Source organism: Pteropus medius, unplaced genomic scaffold (genome assembly GCF_902729225.1).
Source record: "Pteropus medius unplaced genomic scaffold, Ma_sr-lr_union100, whole genome shotgun sequence".
Classification (NCBI taxonomy): Eukaryota; Metazoa; Chordata; class Mammalia; order Chiroptera; family Pteropodidae; genus Pteropus; species Pteropus medius.
Window position 1 is genome coordinate 4,163,005 of NW_024356248.1, and position 24,030 is coordinate 4,187,034.

The 24,030-nt window shown below is 52.9% G+C and overlaps 2 protein-coding genes across 2 annotated transcripts in view; one reads left to right on the forward strand and one right to left on the reverse strand.

Moving 5' to 3' along the window:
* Nucleotides 1–233: 233 nt before the first annotated feature.
* On the forward strand, nucleotides 234–6,470 carry LOC120600752 (proteoglycan 3-like). The gene is made up of 5 exons (XM_039860265.1): nucleotides 234–320; nucleotides 729–1,042; nucleotides 1,733–1,852; nucleotides 2,695–2,806; nucleotides 6,463–6,470. The coding sequence occupies exons 1-5, from the start codon at nucleotides 254–256 to the stop codon at nucleotides 6,468–6,470; spliced, it is 621 nt and encodes a 206-aa protein (XP_039716199.1). The 5' UTR covers nucleotides 234–253.
* Nucleotides 6,471–7,401: 931 nt separating this feature from the next.
* The window catches only part of P2RX3 (purinergic receptor P2X 3), a 27,641-nt gene continuing 11,012 nt past the window's right edge, over nucleotides 7,402–24,030 (reverse strand). Inside the window, exons 2-5 of the mRNA XM_039860266.1 lie at nucleotides 10,606–10,834; nucleotides 10,291–10,356; nucleotides 9,649–9,726; nucleotides 7,402–9,240 (exon numbers count right to left, since the gene is read on the reverse strand). Of these exons, the coding sequence (XP_039716200.1) occupies nucleotides 9,127–9,240; nucleotides 9,649–9,726; nucleotides 10,291–10,356; nucleotides 10,606–10,834 (487 nt within the window). The 3' untranslated portion in view covers nucleotides 7,402–9,126. The remainder of the gene's footprint in view (nucleotides 9,241–9,648; nucleotides 9,727–10,290; nucleotides 10,357–10,605; nucleotides 10,835–24,030) is intronic.

Below are 24,030 nucleotides of genomic sequence, written 5' to 3' on the forward strand. Positions count from 1 at the left end.
GGTCTGAGCTAAAAGCCATCCCAGGGAGCTGTCAGGAAAAAGAGACTTTCGTACTCGAGCTGACACCCCTATGTCTTTTCCCCGATTTTGCAGCTCAGGGTCCCGTTCACCAGGGGAGAAGGGAGTCCTCTAGTTTGTCCTTTTGATCGACTAGGTAAACAACTCTTGTATCTCTGTTATGTGACAGGCGCCGCGCACACACACAGGACGTCCTCACGTGGGGAAAGCGGAGCTGCATCTCTGTCACAAGACAATGGGCATGAAGCGCGCCCTGCTCCTGCCCCTTCTCCTGTTGGGGACGGTCGCTGCTCTTCATCTGAGTGAGTTCTCTCCTCCCCTCGCCCAGCTTTACCTTGTCCCCTTTTTGCTGCGGCCCTTTTTGGCTCCCACAGGGCCAGGGTCTCAGCCTCCCAGCTAATCCAGCTCAGCTCCCACAAGACTGTCTCCGGGATTCTGACCTGAACATTCCGTTGGGTAGGGCTTCTTCACAAGGAAAGACCACCCACCTGTGCAGACGAGGGGCTTCTCAGAGGAGCTTCTCCCCACCCCTAGAACACACACAGGTGGTGTCAGCTAGCATCGGGTTCTCATCCATTGGTGTGACTTTTCACCTCACCCCAAACCAAGGATATCCTTCCAGTCCTGGCTGGGGTGGGGCCATCAGATCTCTCCTTGGTCCTGGAAGAAGGGAGAACCTAACCTAATGGCAGGTTACCTCTTCCTCCCAGAGATCGATGCCCCTCATCTGGACACCCGAGAGACACAGCCAGACCTGAGCCAGGGCCCGGAAGGTTCAGGGGAGCAACAGGGAGAGTTGGCCCTGACCGAGAATGTGATTCAGTCTGAGGGAGTGGAGGTCGAGGCTTTTGGCTGTCAAAAAGACTTGGAGGAGGAGGAGGCCATGGAGTCGGACCCAGGTGCCCTAGACGAGGACTTGCAGTGCCCCAGGGAAGAAGACACGGTTAAAATGTCGGGCGGTCCCGAGTGCAAGACCTGCCGGTACCTGTTGGTGCGGCACCCCAGGAAGTTCAGAAACGCTCAGGTAAGTGGCAAGGAGGCTACTGCCGAGGGAGGACTGGGGGGAGGAGAGGAGCGTGGACTCAACCTTCTATTCCCTATACATTTAGGCGACTGTTTCTCAAGGCCTAGTGCGCATCAGAATCTCCTAGAGGTCTTATTAAAACCTAGATTTCTGGTTTAGCAAATCTGGGTAGAGAGGGGGGTGGCGGTAGCTTAGAGTTTGCATGTGTAAGAAATCACCAGGGGATGATAACGTTATTTGGTCTGGAGACAGCACTTTGAGAATCACTGATGTGGACAAAAGGCTTTTGGTTAAATCCTCTGTTAAATCCTGGTTCCGCCTGTGTTACCTGGGTAAGTCGATTCACCTTCAGGGCTTCAGCCTCTTCATTTATAAAATGGAGATATATAGTACCTACCTCTTAGGGTTGTGGTGAGGATTAAATGAGATAATAACACAGAAAGTATTCGGAATAGTCTCCGGGGTCATTGTAAACTCTCAACAAATGGTGGCTATGATTATTCTGAGCATTATTATTGTTTCCTGCAAGAAGTTCCTGATGACAGATAAAGGAGCAAGAGATAGGGCTGACAGGGCCAAGTCGATCCCCGATTTCAGGCCTGACGAGGGGTAGGTGAGGGCTCTGCTGGAGACGCAGGGACCTGAGAAAGAACAGTGAATTCTCTACTCCACCTCTTCTTCCCTGCGCAGACAACCTGCAGGAGGTGCTACAGAGGCAACCTGGTCTCCATCCACAACTTCAGCATCAACAGTTACATCCAGAGATTGATCAGTTTTCTCAATCAACCCCAGGTCTGGATTGGAGGCTGGGTAAGTGACGGGCCAACTCCCAGGTACAGGGAGAGGTCTCTCCGATGGCCTCGATGGCCTCGAGGGGGCACCTGCTGGTATTAACCTCCCTCCAGCAGTTGCGGGTGGTGATGGAGCTTGGCTCGTGCTGGCTCCGCAGAACGCACGGCTGTGTGCGTCTCTTCCCAACTCCGCGTTCAGTGACCTCATGCTGGTCGCGTGCAGTCTACCACCAGCGGATGTATTTACACCAAGGAAATCAGCAGCTGTTACAAATCAGGGTTCCTCCCGCCCTCTGCCTTCTTGCTGTCCCCCAGAGCTGGGTGCTGAACTTTTACCAGCACACCGCTGCGTCACGAGATAGGTTCTGTGTCCAGCTTGGTCACTTGCCTCCCTGAATGGCTGTGGCTGCCTTGGAGCTTCAGTTTCCTCGGGTATAAAATGGGGTCCTTCTCTCACAGTGGCTCTGGGATTGTGGCTGAATCCAGGCCATTATATTTGCTATCAAGTGTGGTCCATGGACCAAGCAGTGTCAGCCACACGTGGGAGTTGGTTAGAAATGCACGATCTTGGGCCATGACAGAGATCTCCTGAATCAGAATCTGCATTTAAACAAGATCCCCGGATTTGTACGCACAGAAAAGTTTGAGAAGCCTATTCTGTGTGATGGCTGGAGTGACGGTTGCTCTTTTCCTGTCATTGCCTGAAAACGCGTGGGGATGGATGGGTCTCAAGGGTATCTGGCTCCAAGCTGGGTGGGCAGTGTCCAGAAAGAAATACTGGGTTGGTTGGCATTCTTTGGTGCCCCTGAATCCGTGTCTTCCTGGACCTCTGCCCTCTGACCTGGCCTATCCCTTCTCCAGTTCCAGTGCGGGAGAGCCTACTGGACTGATGGGACCTGCTGGAATTTTGGAGTATGGGCCCCAGGACAGCCCCAGAATGGGGGAGGCCATTGTGTGGCCCTATGCACCAGAGGTGAGGGGGCTGCACGGGGAAGTGGGAAGGGGTGGCAACGTAGACTCTCACATACTGCCCTCCTGGGCTGCATGAACACACCTCCCCAAACTCACACCCCCACCCCCTCCAAATGGAGAATCAACGTCCCATCTGCGAGGAGGGCTGAGATGTAGGGTGAGGGTGTGCCCAGTGTGGGGGCTGGGTAGGGGCTCTCTATCCTCACAGACTAGGCTCGGGGCCTGGGGGGCTCCTTCCCTTCCTCTGCTATGAAGAAGTAATTGATGTGACAGGTGAGAGTAACAGATGTGACTGTAAGGTGTGGATGAGGGGCCAGGGAAAGGTGTGGGAAATAGGAATGGCTGACAAAAAAACTCACCAGCTTGGAACAGCATGGTACCTGCCACCCAAGATGTGGAAGGAAGAAGAGCTTAATTTACATAGCTGCAAGGATGTCCTGCCTGAAATAAAAACACCACGCCAGTACCTTGCCGCACGCGCATGGCATGCCTTGCTACCAGCTTTACCACGACTGGTAACGCGCACACTACCACAAAAAGTAACGCAAAATGCTAAAGCTGCCTTTACGCACTGCACCGCTTTGCACTTTCCCATACGCAGCGCGGCATGCACGCGCTTGCGCAGCGCGCGCGAAAAAACCACGAAAAGCTTTGCGCTTATCGCTTTTTTTTAAAACAGCGCGCTGCGCGCCTACGGCTGCACCACGCGCGCATTTTGCCAATATACCGCGCCTGCCGCGCTTTACCGCCACCCTTTATGGAGACGAAGAAGAAGAATCTGCCACCGCTTGCCACAATGCCAAAACGGCTTTACACGCAGCACACACACTACGCGCGCGCCGCGCACTGCTTTTTGGCTTCCCAGGCGCTTCTGGAAGCTCCTCCCAGTGCCCACGCCTTCCATCTGGGGGCGGAGCACCGACAGGTGTCGCTCCCAGGATGTCTCCAGTCTGGTGTGTGTGTGTGTGTGTGTGTGTGCGTGCGTGCGTGTGTGTGTGTGTGTTGCCCCTCCCCCTTGGGGGTAAACCTCATTTGGTGGGGCGTGGACACCTGGCCCCCTTGCTTCGTTTGGATTCAGTACTGGGGTGTGGGATGGGGTGGGTGTGGGGCCTCTTTCCAAAACGGAGGTGATGTCACTGATTGAAGAATCGGAGCGGAGGGGTGTTAAAAACAAAATCCAACTGAGTCAACTTAAAGGTCAAATTGGCTTTTTCAACAATGCCTGAATCAGGCAATGTCCTTTCCAGCAAACACGGAGGAGCTGTAGAAATGGAGGCTTTTACAGGCAGAGTGGGGCGGGAAAAAAAGTTTCAAGCAAAAGTGGGTTGTTTCAGGTGAGGTCACCTGCCTTTGGTGGATGGAAGGGGTCTATCCAGAGGATTACCTGTTAGCAGGTAACTACAGATTGACTGGTTAAAGGGGATATTCCTGGGAGAGGCCAAAACTACAATGAGGTGAGGTGTTAAGGCTTGGTTTGGGTGGGCTTAGCACAAGCGACTCCATTTGGGGCCTTTGTTTCTTTTCTTTAACAGTAACGAGGTCCCACCCGGGGTCACCGCACACAGGAGGGCAGAGAGTCTCGTCTGGGCACAGCCTGCTCCTCTAAGCCCTGTGTGCTTTTGGCCTCTGGTACTGGCCTTTATTTTCCATTCTTCCAGCCACCTGCGGTTGAGTTCAAAGACCTCAACTTCTTCTGAGTTGTGTCCCTCACTCCATTCCCAGGAAGGTGGCTGTCCCTTCCCAATCCTTCTCCATCTCCCCAATCCCCAGCCTGTCTACCTCCCTGGGTGGGGCTACCTTCTCAAGAGGGAGCGACCTCTCACAAGGACAGCCTCGGGGGCCCAAGCCAGAGCATCTGGGAGCAGTGAGGCTCCCATCCCAGTTCCACAGCCCCCAGCCTCTGCTTCTCTCCTTCACTCCACTTTCTCAGACCCTGGGGACATTGGAAGAGAACACTGTTGCTGCTGTGTTCCAGGTGGGGTGCTGAGGTCCAGGAAGGATCTGGAGATCTGAAGTCTCAGGAAGCTCTACCGGAGACTGGGTATTCAGAGGACAGAGAGCCCTGAGTTGTAGGAGACAGATAGATATACTTCTTGGGGTGCAGTTCCACATAGGGCACGGGGAGAATGTACAAGTATTTCCGTGGGTGCACATGTGCATGTGTGTATATGTATCATGATGTGTATATGAGTCAGTCTGTTCACACATGTATATCTGCATATATGTGACTCTGCATATGTAAATGTGCACAAATCTGTGTGTCAGTGTATTTGTGTGTTGTTTGAGTGTGTGTACATTATATGTATCTCTGAGTATTTATGGATGGGTCTGTATGTCTGTACACCTGTGAATGTGTATGTTGTGTAGCTTTGCCTCTTTATACACCTGAATCTCTACGTTCATGCGTGTGTGTGAACCTGTGTGTCTTCGGCTAGTATGTTTGGGAGTGTGTATACATACCAGTATGTATCTGAGAACATCTGTGTACATGTCTACATTCGCGTGTGTACATGTGTGTGTATCTGTATAGGCATCTGATGGGATGTAGAGTTTCAGGAACAAAAAAAAGGACCAGATGTGCTTTGTTTCTAAAGGTACCAGAGCACCCCAGGGGAAGTGGGTGGGGAGGCAGCAGCAGGGTTGGGTCTCTTGAACATAAGCAGTCCTCGGTCAACAGGGTAATGGCCTTGGCCTTGCTCGGAGCCGCACCAATGCTGGACCCCAGGGGTTGCATCTAGGTGAAGAGGGGTCTGTCCATCTGCCTTGGATGGAGATTGGGTCAGTAAGTTCCTAATCACAGCATGTCAGTCTTCCCAAGAGCATGGAAGAGGAGCTGCCTGGGGGTTGCCCCCCAAATCCTTGCATTGGGTACTGCCACAGCTAATTCTTGGTGGCCTCCTTCTAAAACAACAGTGGGACCTGGCTGTGGGGGGTGCGAAGCATAAGCAGTAAGGGAAGCTCTGCATAGGTTGCTCTGGGACTGGTATTTTGGCTGAATGACAAGCCTCCTTTTATCAGCCTCCACTTATCACCTTGATGGGAAACGGGCTCTATCCAAGCCCAGTAGCCTAATATCCTGCCAGCCAAGACCAGAGGTAGAGAGAGTGAGGGAAGAGGAGCGGGACTCAGACCCCTTCATCTGAAGCTAGCTTGAGGCAGGCCAGGGCAGGTCAGGTGTCCGTCCCTCGAACATCCAGTCCTGCCTGTTATTGGGTCTCAACTTCAACCATTATATAGTCATTCCTTCGGCTATTTCAGGCCTTTTAGTCTTAGCGCTTGATTAACAAGCAAATACTCGAGAGGAGAAACTCCAGAGTGTGTTATCTATTAATACCTCTGAGAGATTGATTGGTAACTTGCCGAGAACAAGATTTTGTGAGAAGGAACACAGAGGGAAGGCTGCGTGGAGCTGTAGGTGGGCATGGGTGAAGGGCTGTGGAGCAGAACAGCCATCAAAAAGGAGATACCGAAGCAGAGAGCACCATGTTTACCGCTTTCTCTTCCTGGGGATCCAGGAAGACTCTATTTCCTGGTATTCCTTGAAGTTAGGCTCTGCAGCACGTTACTGAGTCTGGCCTTTGGCAGGTGGTTGGGAGCGAGGTAAGCCATTTTCAGGCCTGGCCTTTAATAACCCTTATGATCCTCCTGCTCTCACAGTGATCTGAGAGTCCACATGCCTGTGACGGCATAGCTACCAGAGGGAAGGGGCCATCCGCTCTGCTTCATCATGTTAAACCTTGACATTTTGCAGTTTACTTGTTACTCCAGCAAAACCTGGTTTTAGCCTAACTAACATGTAGAGAAAAGAAGGTGCCAACAAATTTTCAAATTTTTTTTTCCAGACTGATGTAGCATGGAAGTCAGGTCCCAAACTCCCGAGACATAAAGCTCTGGTTTCAAGTGCCAGTTTTACCATTTCAGTTTCTTAAACGTGCTCAGCCTCAGTGCCTTCTTGAGATGAGGGTTGAATTAGACAATGCCTGCGCGGCATTCAGCCCATTGCTTGGACATGGCGCATCATCACTGAATGTTAGCTTTTACGCTGAGTAATTAAAGAAGCGACAGTGTTCAGAATGAGCAGGGGTTCCAGTTCCAATTTCCATGTATTATAAGATTTTTTTTTTTCTATCAAATAGGATTAATAACAGACCAAAGCAACCACACCAGGCTTGGTGTGTGATTATGTTGGTGGCAGTGCTGAGCACACCGAGAGACAGCAGAGACAAGTTAGCCGTTGTCATTACTGCTGATATAACCCTACGTCCGGCACACAGAGGCTGTGACTTAGTTCAGCCGTGGGGAGGACAAGTTCACACTCACGAGTCAGGTTCACACTCACGAGTTCACACACTTGCTGGCAGGCTTAAGAGCTACTGATGGACCTGCAAGAGGACCACCCTAGTCAGGACGAAAGGGACTGGGGAGGGGCCCCTCCCTCCAGGACACAGCTGCCTGGATCTCCTCCTCAGAGACTATTCCTGTGACCTCAGCCTCTCAGCCCAGCCTCCTGAAGGCTGGATTCAAGTGGGGGTGGGGTTGGGGGGGATGTCTGTGTGAGCTGGGGAGTGCAGGGGGGGGGGGCGAGAGGGAAATGCAGTGCTGCTTTCACTGAAGTCTCTGCTGGTCAGGTCTCCAGACACTGCCCGATTCCCTCCCGAGACCACCCCTCAGGAGGCGTTATCCCAGTTCTGAGGATGCAGCTGGGGGTGAGGCAGAGTGGAGGAGGGAGGATGGGCCTTGTATGGGGGACTCTTACTCCTTCTCCCCTGGGATAGGGTTGTCAGTGGGGTTGGGTCTTTGCAAGTGCCCACTGCTTGATCCTCTCAAACCACGCCCAAAGCAGCCCCCACCCCATCTCCCTGCACCTTCTGTAGAGGGGCCAGCCCTCTACCTACAGCTAAGCCCATTTCTGCTAAGACCTCACGGTCAAGCCCACGCTCCAGCTTTTCCGGAGGCGGATTTACCGTGGAGCTAGTGAAACATCCTTCATGACTGCTCGCTCACATAAGCCCCTGCTAATACCTAATTTTGTATTTATTTATTTTTTTTTAAAGATGCCCCAAGTTGTATGTGCTTCAGGCTTCATAAAACCTACATCTGCTTCTGAGCTCTGCCCTGTTGAGATTTCTGGGCCTCTCACTGGAGGACAGCCCAGGGAGGGGAAGGGGGAAGTGGAGGCAGGGCGGGACCCGATGCCCTCTCAATGGCCCGTCCAGCTTCCCGTCTTGGCCGCCTTCCCTGGGTGCCAGGACACCTGGGATCTCTTTGGGCCACTAACTCTGTGACACGGGTCTTTTTCTGACCTCAGTTTGCTCATCTGTAAATAGGAGAGTCAGACAAGATGGTTTCTTGTCTCTAACATTAGAAGACCCTTTCGTCTCTAACATTAGAAGGCTGACCCACTTCTTAGGACCCTGAGGAACGGGCCTGGCTGACCAGCTGCTCACAGGGTCTCACTGAAGCCTTTTCACCAGTGTTTTAAGAGAGGACCGCTGTACCCCTAGAAAAGGGCCCCAGGTCCGGAATCATGTCCCGCCTGGGGTGGCCCAATCTGGCTCCCGTGTGGGTAGGTGTGGGGTCCCCAAAAGAGAACGAGGATGGCCTCTTCCCTGGTTTGGGGACAGAGCTGTGGGGTAAGGAAAATTCCTTCTGATTTGGGGACCCGAGCCGGAGAAAGAGACCCCATACCACCGTCTCACTGGTCTCCCCTAAGATGGGAACTAAGTTCCTGGGGACAGCATGGGGCTTATACTTTATGAAGCAGAACCCAGTGATGGGCAGGGTGGAGGCTGGAGGCTGGAGGAACAGGGGCTGACGCCCTGGGGAGTTCATCCTTCTTTTGTGGGGTGTGGGCAAAGGAGTTAGTCAGACCTGGGTTCCAATCTCAGCTCTCTCACTTCCTGGCTCTGTGGCTTTGGGCAAATGACTGTCTCTCTGAGCTTCAGTTTATCTTCAAAACAGGGAACCTAATATCTACCTCATAGGATTATTCTAAGGATTACATGAGATAATACGTGTGAAGTGCCTCACTCTTGGCGGGCCCTCGTGGCCACTCGTTATTATTATTATGATCTCTACTCTTTGAAAGGGGGGAGGACTGCTCAGTGCTACTGCCTTGGGGGTCCCGGGAAGCAGACGGGGGTGACGTAAGGAGTGAAGGTAGGATCGAGGTCTCAGCAGGGGGCACTACCTACTTGCCAGAGTACTGGGTGAGCAGCAGAAATGAGAGCCCCTCCCGCTTCCCATCCCCCCTCGCCCAGGTGGGGTCCCCTGTTGGGGGGCCTGGTGTCGAAGGGTGAGCATGGGGCCCTGGCTGAGGCCCTAGTGGCCAATGGAGTAGGCCCCCGAATCTGTGGACTGCTTCTCCTCTGTGGTCTGGTCACTGGGGTACACTGGGTTGGCCGAGGCAGCGACCTTCAGCGTGGTCTCATTCACCTGCAGGTGGAAGGCTGCATTATCGAGCTCTGACTATGGGCAAGGGCCCCATGGGACAGACCTCGCCCGCCGCCCAGGCATTAGGGGCGTTACGGCAAGTCTGTGTGATCCTGAGACCCCATCCACATACCTCAAGGGAAAACAGAAACCTGAGCCAATCCGTAGCAGGTTTATCCCGCCCAGGAAATGGAGAGGGGACGATGAGTGGATGGGGATGTTGACAGTGACAACCCGCGGAGCCCCCCGTGATCGTCACAGAGCCTACTCTTGGCCCAGCCACCTCTTGTCTGCACCCCCAAATTTGTACTGAGGTCCAAGAACTTCCCTTTGGAAGGTGAGCCACTGAGGGTCACAGTGGCAGTGGCCCTTCCTGCCCTGTGCTGCCACCTCTCACAAGACCCCGCTCACCTCCTCGAACTTCTTGGCTTTGTACTGGTCAGCCCCCTTGAGGAAGTTAAGCAGGATGATGTCACATAAGACAGTGCCCTGGAAGAGGAGAGGCAGGCACGCCCTGAGCTGCTCGAGCAATGGGCAGGTTGGTGCTCAGGCAGACAGCAGGTGGGGGCTGGCGCGAGTCCTCCAGAGACACGTGACCTTTCCTCTTAGAAGAATATCCAGGGGCCCCGTGGAATGACCCCCCTCCTCAGCTCCCGGGGTGACCCCAGAGCAAAATGCAGGGAGAAGACTTGGTGGGTGAAGCAGAGGGGCTGATGGGTCTAAGTTCCTGGGGGCGGGGCTCTGTCTCCGTCAAGGTGCCTGGAGCCTCCTCCCGCACCTTCATGGGGAGGGACGGGAACTTTGTGCCAGGCGGAGCCTCCTGCATGGGAGCAGGCCGCTGCTGGAGGGAATGAGCTCTCCAGGACTAGAAGTATTCAAGCAAGGGCTGAGCCTACAGGGAAGTGGTGGGGGAGACTGCAGCACCTGGCTAGAGGTTGGACTGTTCATTCTAGGCAGAAGCGGGGTTACCTGGGTCGGTGCCCTGCCCACCCCTGCCAGTGGGGGCCCTTCCCTGACTGGCCTCCGGTCAGAGCCTGGAGGGGCTGAACTCACCACTCCCACAGAGGTGAAGGCTGCCACAGAGCTGATGATGGTGGGAATGATGTTGAACTTGCCAGCCTGTGTGAACAAAGACCGAGGTGAGTGGGCGGGGGTCCAGCAGGGCGAGAGTGAGGGCAGGGGCTGAACTTGGACTCCCAGCCAGAGAGACAGTGGAGCTGGAAGGGTTCTTGGTGAAGCAGCAGGCCCCGCCCCTTCACAGCACAGGTGAGGAGCCTGGACATGTGACCAGCTGAGGGCCTCTTCAGGGCCAGGGACTTGTGTGGGTTTCCTCCCCTATCCACCCGTCTGCCGGGCGCAAGGACTCACATTCCCGTACACCAGGACGTCAAAGCGGATGCCAAAGGCCTTCAGGAGCGTGCGGTACTCACTGCCGTTCTCCGTCTTGTAGTACTTGGCAAACCTGGGGGCCAGAGGCAAAGGGGGGTCCCAGTGTGGCTCCTGCCTGAGCCTGCAGGGTCCCCTCTGGAGCATACGACCGTCACTTCCCCGAGCAACCCTGACCGATGGCTTGGCGGGACACCTGGCACGGTCCTTCCTGTGCGGTTACCCACCCCCTTGCGCAGGTGTCATCTTGGGGGCTCGTTCAAGGCAGAGTGTCAGGCTCCACTCTGAACCCACGGAATCAGCATCCTCGTGGGTGGGGCCGGGACTCTGCCTTTTGCATAACTTCCCTTGATGGTTCCGATGTGTGTGAAAGTTAGAGCCAGGCTGGGGGGGTGCGGATGGGGAACTGCGTGCTTCTTCAGTTCTCTTTGCTCGGGTATCCTGGGCGGGCTCACAGCAGGTGCTTTCCTGTCCGCAGGCCTCTCGGCCTGCTCGCTGGGGTTCACAGCCTGGCTCTGCCACTGACCAGCTGTGCAACCTTGGGCCGGTCACTTAACTTCTCTGAGACTCGACTTTCTCATTCGTGAGTGGGAGTGACATGGAATTCCTACTTCCCGGCGTTGCCGTGAGGACGGGATGAACCCTTATGCAACGGGGGTTTGGGACGGGGCCTGGAACACAGGAAGCTCAGCGAAATGAGCGCCGACATTTGCCTGTCCATATTGCTGAAGAAATAAATTTATTTCTAGGGAAGTCTAAACAGCGCTTTCAGACACCTCATCTCACTTCCCCTTCGAGACAAACCTGTGGGACAGGGGTGTGACTGCTCTAGTTTTCAAATGTGCTCCAGGGGGCTAAGTGACTTGTCCAGGGTTACCCAGCTGGCTGGGACTCGGGGTCAGATTTGCCCATGTTGAAGACTGTGTCCCCGACACCTCCTCTGCCTGGGCTGCTGGGCGCCAGGAACTGCTGGGGACTGACATGAACGATGCCGTTTACTTCTCAGGGAACACGGGGAGGCGGGTGCCCCCCGGTTCTGCACATGGCTGTGGTGGTCAAGGGGCTTGCCTGTAGGAAGGGCTCGAATCGCATTGTCTTTCGGCTTCTGAAGCCAGTGCGTTTCTCCCCACGTGGCTCTGCCCGTCACAGGTGGAATGCTCACCTTAGCAATGTGTAATGTTATTGGGCTGCTGCCCCCCAGCTGTGCAGTGGGCCCCTGATGCGAGGCCCCCCGAGGACACGCTGAGGAATGAGGTGACGGAGCCAGAGGGCTCGGAAAGCTCCGTGACTGTGCGGGGTGGACGTTGGGATTTTGGGGGGGCCGGCTGCTTTCCAGTCCCCACAGACTCCCAAGGCCTGGCCAGGAGAAAGAGGGGTCTGGGAACCTCCCTCCCTGAAAATGTTCCGTGACTGACGTGATGACCCTCACAGGGACGTTCGCACAGCAGGGAGGAGGAAAAGCTCAGGCCCCAGTGAATAAATCACGGAGGGATTACAGGCCTGGGCGGAAGATCGCGCTTGGGGAAGGGGCACCTTAAAGCACAGACAGTTGGCCACCGCCATCGCCTGCTCTGACTGTGTGGAACTTTGGGGTCAGGCAGAAATGAGTCTAATCCTCTCCACCACCTGCCGGCAGTGTGGCCTTTTATGTGCCTCAGTGCTCAGGGTTTCGCTTTCTATGACTATAACATGGGGGTGCTTGTGCCCCCCTGGCAGGTCTGTTGGTGAGAGGGGTAAACACTGGGACCCACCCAGTAGGTGGGCAGCCCCTCCACACCCACTCCGCACCCACTCCCTGCAGGGCCCACGAGCCTGGTCTGTAGAGATAGTGTCCACCCAGCTCCCCGCCCTCTGGACCAGTTGGGTTCAGCCCATAGGAGGAACCCACAGGTGATCAGGGGGCGGAGGTGGGGTGGGGGAAGTAGAGTCAGCGTGACGAGTCTCCCAACTCTTCTCTGTTGGGTCTCCAACAGCAGCTGAATTCCTGCCTGAGGCCCAGGGCCCACAGGGTGGCCTGTCCTGCAGCTGGACCTCTCAGGCTCTGTGGCTGCTCCCCACCCCTCACCCCACCCCGGCAGCCTGGTGGGAGCCGCATTCCCCTGAGACCAGCCCTGGGCCTTCCCCAGGCTCCTTAGTTCCGGCTCTTCTGGCTATCCTGCAAGCACCTTTGTTAATAATCCCTTGAGACCACCACTGTTTCCTCCCAGGACACCTACCCTTGCCATCCCCACTTCACAGGGCAGGAGGCTCAGGCCTGGAGAGGTTTATCAGGGTCAGGAAGGACTCGGAGGAAAGGAAGATGGAAAGATGCGGAACCGTCTTTATAAATATGCTCAGTTGTAGCCTGGGGGGTGGCGGCAGAGAGCGTCAGAGATGAAGGCAAAATGGAGTGAACTCGAGTTGCACCAGCAGGAGGAGAAGAGAATGGACCCAGAAAGGAAGTCGTTTCTGGAAGGATGAGGAGGTCCAAGAACGTGATTCTACAAAGATGAGGAGTTCTAAGAACGTGATTCTCCAAGGAGGCCTCTCAGGAGATTTTAAAGAAGTTTGCAGAAGAAGCATCTGGGATGGGCGGAAGGCCCCAGGAAGTCCCCACTGTGGCTAGTATGGACCATCACCATCGGCACACCCACATACATGCAGAGAGCACCAGACAAATGGGCAAATCTCTTAACCCAGACATCTCAGTGAATCTCAGGAAGAAGGCGCCATGACCCATCGTATGGATGAGGAGACAGCGGAGAGGTAATTTCCCTGAGCCGGGGTTCTGACCCGCGCGAGTCTCTTCTCTTAACCCGGAACCGTCTTGCCTTTGACTGCTCGGTGGCCACCACGGCGCCAGATCTCGAAGCCCTTCTACATTCTGTGCTCTGTCTCTCGTCACTGGGGAACTCAGAGCCCTTGTCTGAGATGTGGCAAAGGATGCCCATGGAGACTGGGCAGGAGTGGGACGGTGGGTCGCAGCTGTTCGAGGCAGGGCAGAGGCTGGGACTGCGCTCAAGTCTGCATTCCTGGCTCTAGCGTGCAGCCATGAAAAAATGCTCTGACTTCGACTCAGAGCATGGCAAAGTCGGCATCCGGGCACTGCCGTTCAAAGTGAGGGCTGGCTAAATTTATCTTGGGGAGAGATGTGAAGGGAACAGAGGAAAACCAAAGCAGACTTGGTTTTTCTCCAGCACCTGCCTTCCAAGAGGCAATACGCTTGATAAGATCATTATCTCACCCACCACCCGCCCTCATCCTCGCCCTCCTCGGAGGAGGCTTGGCAGGGCCTGGTTCTCCTCCTGGGGGGTGGGGGAGGGACGGCGCTCAGGGAGGGAGGGCCCAGACTGCAGGCAGAAAGACCCGAGAGTCCTGACCTCTGTACTGCAGTGTGGCCAGTGGGGGCCACAGAGATGGGCTCGGTGATCACCCGGGGCCGGGTTGCCCTCCCTCTTGGCACACGGCTGGACCATGTTTCCCAGCCCCTCTGCAGCTAGCTGGGCTCCATGACTAGTTCTTGCCAGTGGAGTGTGGATGGAGGTGAGCTCTGCCATCTCCGGGCCGAGGTGTGTCAGAGCACCTTCCTTTCCTCACGGCCAGTGGCTCAGGAGCCAGGGGAGAACTCAGGCCCTAGGGGAGACCGAGCCAATAGATGGCAGCAGCCCAGACCCCTGAAGACTGCGTGGAGCATCCCATCCCTATGGCCCACAATGCACTGGGCCATGAGCAAGAAACAAACCTTTGTGTTAAGCCACTGAGATGAGGGGGTTGTTTGTGACAGCAGTCAGCAATATTTACCCATAATTTTATAGTTGGGAAGCCTGAGGCTCAGGGAGAAGTTATTTGCCAAAGGACAAAGAGTGGGTTAATATTGAGGAGTTATTCAAGATTAGAGGGAGAGAGAGAAGGCTGATTCCAGTGATGTTACATTCCTAGGAATAAACCCTCCAAGAAAGTCCTAGGAGACCTACGTGGCTCAACCTCTCTGAGCTTTTCATCTCAACTGAGAGGTGAGGGTGAGGCGGGTGAGATGAGACAGGGTCCAGATGTGGCAGGTGCTTGAAGCACGTCCCTTTTCTTTCTCATCCTGGAGGTCATAACACGAGCAATAACAACACACAGCGTGCATCGAGTGCTTACTGCGTGCAACCCCGTGCAACTCAGCACTGTTGCGATTCCCGTTTTGCAGATGAGGAATCAGGATCAGAGAAGTTAAGCAACTTGTCTAAGGTCACAGAACCAACAGTCAAGCGAGCAAAACTGGGATTCGCACCCAGGGGGTCCAGTTCCAGGGCCCACACTCTTAGCCAGCCTTCCAGACTGTTCTTTTTGTCGCCTGATTTCTGGAAGGTCCTGGCTCATTCCTTTCAGGTCTCCAGCTGGCGGCCCCTTTTGCATTTGCAAGGCGGGTCTCAGAGTCATCGGCTGGGAGTAGAACAGGAAGCAAAGCAGAGCCGTGAAGTGTCAGAAGGAAGACCCTCCAGCCTCATCTGCAAAGGGGAACTGCTGAGCTAGCTACACTGTGCCTGGCCCTCACCCCCCAAATCCTCCGATTCCTGACTCTCGGCTTGGTTCTGCTGAGAGATGGGCTGCTGAGAATGACACCATCATTCCACACCGTGGCCTGGTGGACCAGGCCTCTCTTAGCTCTACCTGCAGAACGCCTCCCACGCCAGCCACACTACCTGTCTTCCTGTACCTCCTGCCCGCACTTCCTAGACATATGCCGTGCCCCTCCCTGCCTCTTCCACCTCGCAAAGTCCTGTTCATCCACTAGGGCCCTCCCTGCTCAGTGCACTCTCATTCTTTCAACATTCAAGGGCTGTGTAGAGCACACCTCCTCTGCGCCAGGCACGGTGCTAGGCACCGCCGAGGCACCGGCGACAGCTCTGTTCGTGTGAGAGGGCGAGAAATATTAATCGCACCCATCCTGCAAAGAGCTGAAGCTGGACTTGAGGGCTGGGAAGGAAGGATCACCCCTCTAAGAGCTCGGCTAGCGAAGACATTTGACTTAGGCTGGCGGGTCAAGGGAGGCTTTGTGTGAAGTGACACTAGACCCAAGACGTGAAGGGTGTTCTAAGAAAGCCAGGGCTGGGGGCCGCTTTCCTGGCTGAGGGACCCGAAAGCCCCCTCCCAGGAAAGGCCACGGTGTTTCTGAGACCCTGAAGGGCAGGCTGGAGGATGGACGTGCACGGGAGCGGCAGGGTCTCGTCCACCTGGCCGCAGCTGGCGGAGCCACCTGTGGGGGTCTCTTCTCAATTCCACGTGCGGTGATTTCACGCGGGCACCTTGGAATTGTCCACTGTGGTGTATTTACACCACAGCCATGAGCAAATGCTACAAATCAGGAGTTTGGTTTCTTTTTTTTCCCAAAGAGCCAGTTTCCCAGTACAGAGCCGAGGCCGCGTTTCCTGTCTCTGCTAGGATCCAGGCCTCTGCGACAGTACCTGCCACACAGATTGCACTTGATAATTTAGACTTTTGGCCACATGCCAGCTCTCACTGTCTCTTTGCCCAAGGGCCCAGCGCAGCAAATGCTTGCTGGAGGAATACATGCATTTCCGTTTATTCCTCACATCTCACAGAGCGACCTAGCCCTGGCAGCTGGCTAGGGGGGGAGAGTAGGTGCTATTGGTGGGGACCAGCCCCCGTGGAGGGGAAATGGGGAAGAACCCCAACACTCCCGCTAGGCACTAAACTAGAGGCTTCCACACCCTTTATTTCATTTGGGCCCCACGACAGTGACCCAGTGGGGCAGTTGATGGCTTAGAGGCTTTGGAATAAGACAGTCCTGGGCTTGAAGCCTGGCTTTGCCACTTGAATTAGTTTAAATTACTTTACTTCTCTGAGTCTCAGTTTCCCCAGATTTGAAAGGGAGAGATAATGGCAATAGCCGTTTGGGCTGCATGTGAAGGCTGAGCGCCATGCCTGGCACAGAGCTTTCAATGAGTATTATCTGTCTATCATCAGGCAACACTGTAGACTTTTCATCAGGCAACACTGTAGTCTTTACGGGCTGGAGAGAAGCACAGCAGCTCTCTGCAGGCTGCTCTGCCTGCAAGGGGCACAGCTGGAATCGGAGCCCCTGGCTACTGTAATCCAAAGTCCCTGCCCACCTCCTGCTGCTTCCTTGCAGAGGAGCCAAAAGAGAGAGTTCCTTGCAGCCTTAGTGGGCAAGGAGCTTGTTAAGCTGGTGCCTGTGGAAACACCTCAGCAGCTGAGGAAAGCACAGCATGGCTGTGACCCGATGGTGCCAGAACTATCAGAGGGGGGAGCAGAGGCCTGACACCTGGCGGAGCTGAGCTGGAGGGGGAAGGGACCGGGATGGAGATGGGGGCGCGGGCAGGGCTGGAGCTGCCAGGGTTGGGAGGGCCGTCTGAGCCCAGACATTGGCAGGAAGGGTAATTACAGATGTGCCGACTGCTCTCCGCTGCCCGTGACCGTCTCTGGCCTTGGGCGCCCTGCAGGCTGCCCTCTACAGCCGACATTCCGGTCCCCCTTCCCCTCTGGTCTCTTGGTCAATGGGAGAACTGGCTGGGGACCCGAGGGTGGGAAGGGGCAGTGGGGGTGATCATTCTGCTCACAGCTTCCCTGCTTCCCCATAGTTCTGCCCATGGCTGTGTCGCTCCGTGACCGCTGTGCTTGCTAGGGACCCAGCTCTGCTACAGCAGAGGGGCAGGGGGACTGTCCGACTTTGTGAGGCCAAAGTGCCTCAGCTTCCCTGTCTTGTGACCTCGTCTGTTCCATGATCAGGCAGGCCACCCCACCCCACCCCTGACACAGGATAGGATGGAACAATTCTGAGGCCTGGCAGTGCCCAGAGACTTTCAAGTGTGGGGGAGTGTGTGTGTGTGTGTGTGTGTGTGTGTGTGTGTGTACACACGCACACACTCCCTCGTGCCACAAGCGACAATAGATAAAGAATGAGTAAGTACAAACGTCAATTAGCACAATAAATCATTTGTCAGATGTGCCTCCGCAGGGCAGTGTTTTAGCTACATTCCTGCATGATAGGTCTATAAATAACAGTGCCTGCCTCAGCAGCCTGCCTTTCCAAAGCCCTTCCCCAGACGCCCACCTGTGCTGACTCTGACTTTTAGAGGCTGAAGGGGCTTTAGAGATGATCACCCTTAACCAGCCCATTTTTCAGAGGAGGAAACTGAGGCCCACAGAGGGGATGAGATGTGCTGGTATCACCCTGATCGTTTGTGTCAAGGCCTGACCCACAGCTTGGCCGTCCCTGCTTTACCTCCGCTTTATCTTAATTCTTGGTTCGCCCCAGCACGAGAACAAATATATATTTGTTGGTATAAACATTTTTGTTGTTTGGGTTCAGGTTTACCATTTCTACTAGATTAAAAATCCCTTCATCGTAGGGATTGGTCTCATTCGTCCCTGTATCAGCCACAAAGCCAGCACATAATCTGGAAGTTAGGAGAGATCTTCAAAGCCCTCTCCCCACATTAGCCACGAGAGGTTTCCCGCCACTGCCTGATTACCTCCAGTGAGAGAGAACTCACTACCTGCAGGAGTGGCCCCATTTCAGCTTCGGGTAGCTCCAAACGTTAGAAGCGCTTCCCCACGCTGAGCTGACATTTGCAGCAGGCGGCAGTCATAAATGTTTGCGAATGGAGAAGGGTTTTTATCACGACGTAGAAATCCCTTGGAAGCTCTCAGACATCTGTTTAGAAATGATCCCATAGAGGGGTGGAAATTCCTTCCTGAAGTGAGGACACGTAACTGTTACAGCAGCAGGAAAAACAGCAACACACTTTCGGATCCGGATTGGACTCGCAAGGGAAAACTTGGGCCTGGAATTTGGGTTTCTAAGTGAAGGAGGTGGTGTTCTCAGCAAAGCTTTTGCCTGGTGGGAAGTAATTTTGCCAACCAGAGTATACTTTTACAGTTGATATTAAACTGATAGGAAAATATCTCCTGGCAGACTCATTGCATGGGGGTGGGGCACCATCCCGGAGCAGGCTGACGTGTCTCCTGTTAGAGAAGGGCCATATTTGTTTACTCATATTCTAAGAACACAATCAACCTCAAAGGCAGACTTTTAAAAAATGGTTTGCTGTCCATCTTTTTTTTTTAACGTATTGCTATTAATTTATCTTTAATGAGGCAGGGAAAGGTCAATGGATGTAGAGCTAGAAGATGCACCTAAGAGCCAGGTTACTAGCTGTCTACTCCAAGGAGTAATCTTTTATGGCCTCAGTTTCCTCATCTGTAACATGGGGGTAACAGTACCGGTCCTCCCAGGATACTTGTGGCTGTGAGCACGGGCTCTGGAGCCCGGCTGCCAGCATTTGGCTTCCAGCTCCAGCATTATTTGCTGTGTGGCCTCGAGCACATAGATGAAGTCTCTGAGCCTCCGATCTCCAGCTATGAAATTCTCCCTCTTCAGCGTCAATGAGATAATCCACAAAGAGCACTCGCTAAGTCCCTGGCTCACTGGTAAGCACTCAATGAGTATTAGCCGATTTTTTCTACCCGTGATGTTGGTGGTTCTTAGGATATGACAGACGTGAAAATTATAAAGGGCTGTATAAATTCAGGATCACTCTAATGGCCTTCGCCCCCTCACTGTAACCTAAAGGAAGTGAAGTGGCAAATGGATCAGGGAGGATTCCAGCAAATACGCCCCATCGAAGAGGGCCTTCAAGTGTTTCTGTGGAAATGACGGAAATGGCTGCTTTTAACACTCATTCTCTGGCTTCTGGAAGGAGAAAAACCCAGATTGCGGAAGGAATGATCAAAGCCAAGGGCGCACTTCGATTCCGTCTCTGTCAATCGGCCTAAGATCTCGCTGATCTGCACGTTTCTGCGTGGAAGCAGAGCAGGTGCCAAATTTCAAAGCTTCGCGAAAGCTGCTGTGGGTACATTTCCAATGCAAAACGATCACCAGAAACACCTACTGCACGAGGAACATCTAGCAGCTGAACAAGTGTTTTCTGTCCCAGACACCAAGCCAGGAAATCCAAAACCGTGTTGCTTTTTAGTAGCAAAGCTGTCTTAGGAACTCAGGGGAGAAGCAAGAATCAGACATTGCTAAGTGCACCATTTTGCTTCTCTCTCACCTTGCCAGCAGTCACTACTGGGTTTATCTCTTAGGGAAATGTGCCTTTTTTTGGCGGCACGGCGATGGTGGAAGGTGTTAGTGGCTATAGTTCAGGTCCCCGGATTTTGGAGTCCTGATCGCATATGTCTTAGCTGTGTGATCTTGTGCTAGTCTCAAAATCTCAGCCTACTGGGGGTGGGGGTGGGGTGGGGGAGGAGCAGTGAGCTGGGAATCCCGTCAAAAATAGGTGTAAAATGGTTCTGCATACTTAATTCTAGGGGCTCTTAATCTGAGGTCCAGGGTTAGGCTTTTAAAGGTCTTTAAAGTCCTGGAATTTTATGTGGCATAGATGTAAATGTAGAAAAGGACTGGAAAGAAACTGACCGGAAACTGACCAGACTCCTGGGATGTGTTAACTTCCTGCAGGGCAGCGGGAAGGGAAGAGTGAAGGGGGGTTGCATGTCATTATGTGTCTATATGTTTTGCTTGGAGTTATTACTCTAAGGATGTATTTGTATCTTAATTGTAGAAATAAAGTATCCTATAGAAAGAGAAATTGCCTGCAACATGGCTCATGTCTATAAATAGGTGTATTTTTCTTGGGCATGCTTTCGCCAGGGATGTAACAGGGTTAGAGAGCTCCAAAAGTTAATGAAGGGCTGTGATTTTGTGAATGAAAGTTGCTAGGACATGTACTGGACATCAGTGCTTCCCCCTTCCCTGACTCTGCCCTGGGCTGCCTCAGCTGGCCCCCCGCTAGGCTTCTGATGGAACCCGGCTGGGCCACAGCTCCTATCAGGCCTTATCCTCTGTCTCCAGGTTCCAATAACTGCTTCCTGCCCTTGCCCCTTCAACCTGGGCAGTCACCAGTGTCCCGTTACTGTCCACAAGCATTGCACTATCCTTGGTGGTTTCCCGCTACCCTGCCCACACTTCAGAAACAATTCCTTTATTAAACTCTCCTCAAATTACCCAATTTGCATGTGCCATCTGTTTCCTGCTGGGACCCTGACTGATACAGTATTTTTAATTTGTCTTTGTACCATCTCTGCCTATACACTCACATACACCCACATCTATTCACTGACACACTCACGCACATGCACTCACCTGCTCGTGCTCAGTCACACACACACACCCACACTTACACACTCAAATATCCACACTTAATCACAAATACACCCACCCATTCGCAGATTCATACACAACAGTGCCTACTCCCAGCACTTTGGGGAATGCAGTGCTCTGCTTAAAATCCTGCTCTGGTGAACCGAGAGTCCACCTGTGATGTGGGAACCCTGCCGCTGGGGTGACTGTCACCTGCAGACCATCGAATTAGTGACTCTCATCAGTTATTTTTAGAAATACTGCCCTTTGCCCACTACTAACTCAGACAAATGCCCCAAATGCACACTCTCGAGTTGCTTAGAAAGAGGCTTCATAAAAATACCACATGAAAGCAGTCCCCTAGAGCCTTTAGCCATACAGAATAGACTTAGGAGTGAAATAAAGTCTTCCCACCAAATTTCAGGTGGGGACAGATAGAAACCTTCAGATCACACAAACAAAGATTCATTTGGATGGACAGTACCAGGTAATTTGGGCAAGAGTTGAAGGGAGACATATTTTAGCTCACCACAAGGCCATCTTTACAATAATTAGAGGCCATCTGATGATGGACAGGCCATCTTGTGAAGCAGCCCCTTTGTCTGGGGCTGTGTTGCAGAGACTGATACTGAAGTCGGAAGCAAATGACCTTGAAGGGCTACTCTAAGATGCACCCGTGACCTTGGGCACATCGCTCCTTCTTGAAGCTTTCACTCCCTCATCAACATTTGAATGACCACCCTCAGTCTAGAGTCTCTAAGGGCCTTCACAACACAATCTGACTTGCAGGCAGAGCCTCAAAAGTGTGTGTGTGTGTACAGGGGTGGGGCGTTTAAATGGAGCTGAACAAGTAATTAGTAATGGAAGTGGGAATCTCTAGCTGCCTCTGGATGTCTGAGTTTGCATATTAAAACAAGGCTGAATCTTGGCTAAATGATTCCATTCCCTCTGGAGCAAAAGGCAACGGTAGGATGTGGAACAAAAGCCGGCCTCCTCGGGGAGGAAGAGGCACATGAATTTGTTCAGGAGACAAAAGACCAGGCTGGGAACTGTGCCTCCAGCAGCTGCTAGTTTTTTAGTCACCCTGGACCTCAGATTCCTCATTTTTAAGTGGAGACGAAAGTATTGACCACAGAGGCATATTTTTCTGAGGATCGACAAGTGCCAATGTCCTGGTTGGGGCAGAGATCATCCAAGGGAAAAATGTTTGCATCCAGGCCCCCACGCTTACTGGCTCTGTGAGCTTGCGAAAGCTACTATGCCTACAGGCCTTGGTTTTCTCCCCTGTTAAGTAGGGGTATTGTATCACCTGCCTTGCAGCGGGGCGGTGAGGAACAATGAACTAAAGCACATGAGACACTGCGTACACAGGGCGGGGCCTATCGACAGGGGGCATTGTGGGGTTCTCAGGAGCAGCATGCATTGCGCACATCTTGGGGACCATATAGTGGCCCATGCCGAACCTGGCTGTGGCCCTTTTTCTCTCATCCGAGGATTCAGAAAGGTGGCCTACATGGGCTCTAAGCTCAGCCTGGGGGTGTGTATGTGGTGCCAGAAGCTTGAAGGCAACATGAAGGCAGGGGGTAGGCACCCAAGGGAAGGATTTTGCGGAGTTTGGGCAGAACCCTGTGCTTGCCGAGGCTGTCAGATATGCCCTCCTGAAGCCAGTGCTATTCTGGTGCAATCTGTTGTAAACCACAAGGATGAGACTGAGCAGCTTTGCTTCTCCATGCTCTGGCCAGGGTGTCTTCGCTGAGGGGTTAGCTGTCTGGGCCTGCACCTCTCGGACGGCTTCCCAAGGCCTCCGGGAATCATGCTTGCAGGACAGAGACCCTCTGATCTGCCTTCCTAAATATAAGCTTACTTAGGACCCTGTCTACCTCACGTCCTGCTGTGCCTCTGTGAGAGGTGTGTGCGCGCGCGTGTGTATGTGCGCGTGTGTCTGTGTGTGTGTATGTCTGTCTCTGTCTGTGTGAGTGTGTGTGTGTGCTGGCCAAGCAGGTGTATACCAGGTTCAGCGGTTAGTAAGCATAACAGAGACCAGGGTGGGAGTCTATGATGTGTTCAGGTGGGTGGCAGACCAAGCAGAAACCAGGGTGGTAGCACTGCAGTCCAGGGAAGACATCCAGGTCCTGATTCAGGAGGGTGGCAGCATTGTCTCAGGCTGGTGGAAGCAAGCAGGTCTCAGGAAACTATGGAAGTGTCTGAAATACAAGGTGTTCCAGGTAATTATACCATGCAGGCCAGGTGGTGTGTTCAGGTGGTGGTGGACAACCACCCAGTGGGTGATGGTAAAGCACAAGCAGGGTGGGTATTGTCCAGGAAACCAGGAGCTGTGGTGGTAAGGCAGGGTAGGTTTTAGGGTGGCGATTGTCCAGGTGACCAGCGCAGGTCCAGAACCAGGGTGGTTCAGGTGGTACAATATGTTCCTTCAGGTGGTGGATAAATATCCAAAACCATCCTTCAATGAAAGACACTGCTCCAAATCCACGTGGCACTACTGGTTGGGGTCTTTTTAACAGTTTTATTCTTCATAAATTTTCCTGCCAAGCAAGTTATTTGGAAGACTGAAGAATTCCCAGTGGCCAGAGGGAAGTTATGAAGATGAAAACTTGCATTTTAGATCATGAGAATTTTATTAATATGTTACTATTTTAAGCCACCATACAAAATCCTTTGTATTGATTTCAGTGTGATGTACCCGACTGAATAAATATGCCAATTTCTGCTGGGGAGCCAAACAGTATTTTTAACCTACTTTAAAATATGTGTTGTTTCCTATGATTTTTAAAGTTTGGAGTTGATTATGAAAGCGTTTTCAATTTAAAAAAAATTCTTTCCAGAGAATATACATGTATATTTTAAACTATTAAATATAAAGCTTAATGGGGTGGATAATTACCTTTTAAAACTACAAATAAAGGTTAAAAAACAGTGAAATGATTCTTTTTTGCTTGTGTATGTCATTATATTAGGAAATACCACTACAACAAAGGAAAATTTGTGTAACAATTCTTTGAACGTACTACATACCCTTAATACGTATTTTTCCCCCTGATTGCTGCCCATGTAGGCAATTTAGCTTGTTTAGTGCATAACACTGTGTCCTTAGGGCCCTGCCAAAAACATCAGCATCTTCAAAAATTAGGGGAAAAGCAGAACAGAGAACTAACACTTTTCAGACACTGGCTGATAGGCCCCTCGAGATGATAATGACACCATCACCATTTCATGGATGGCGATATGAGGAGTGGGAG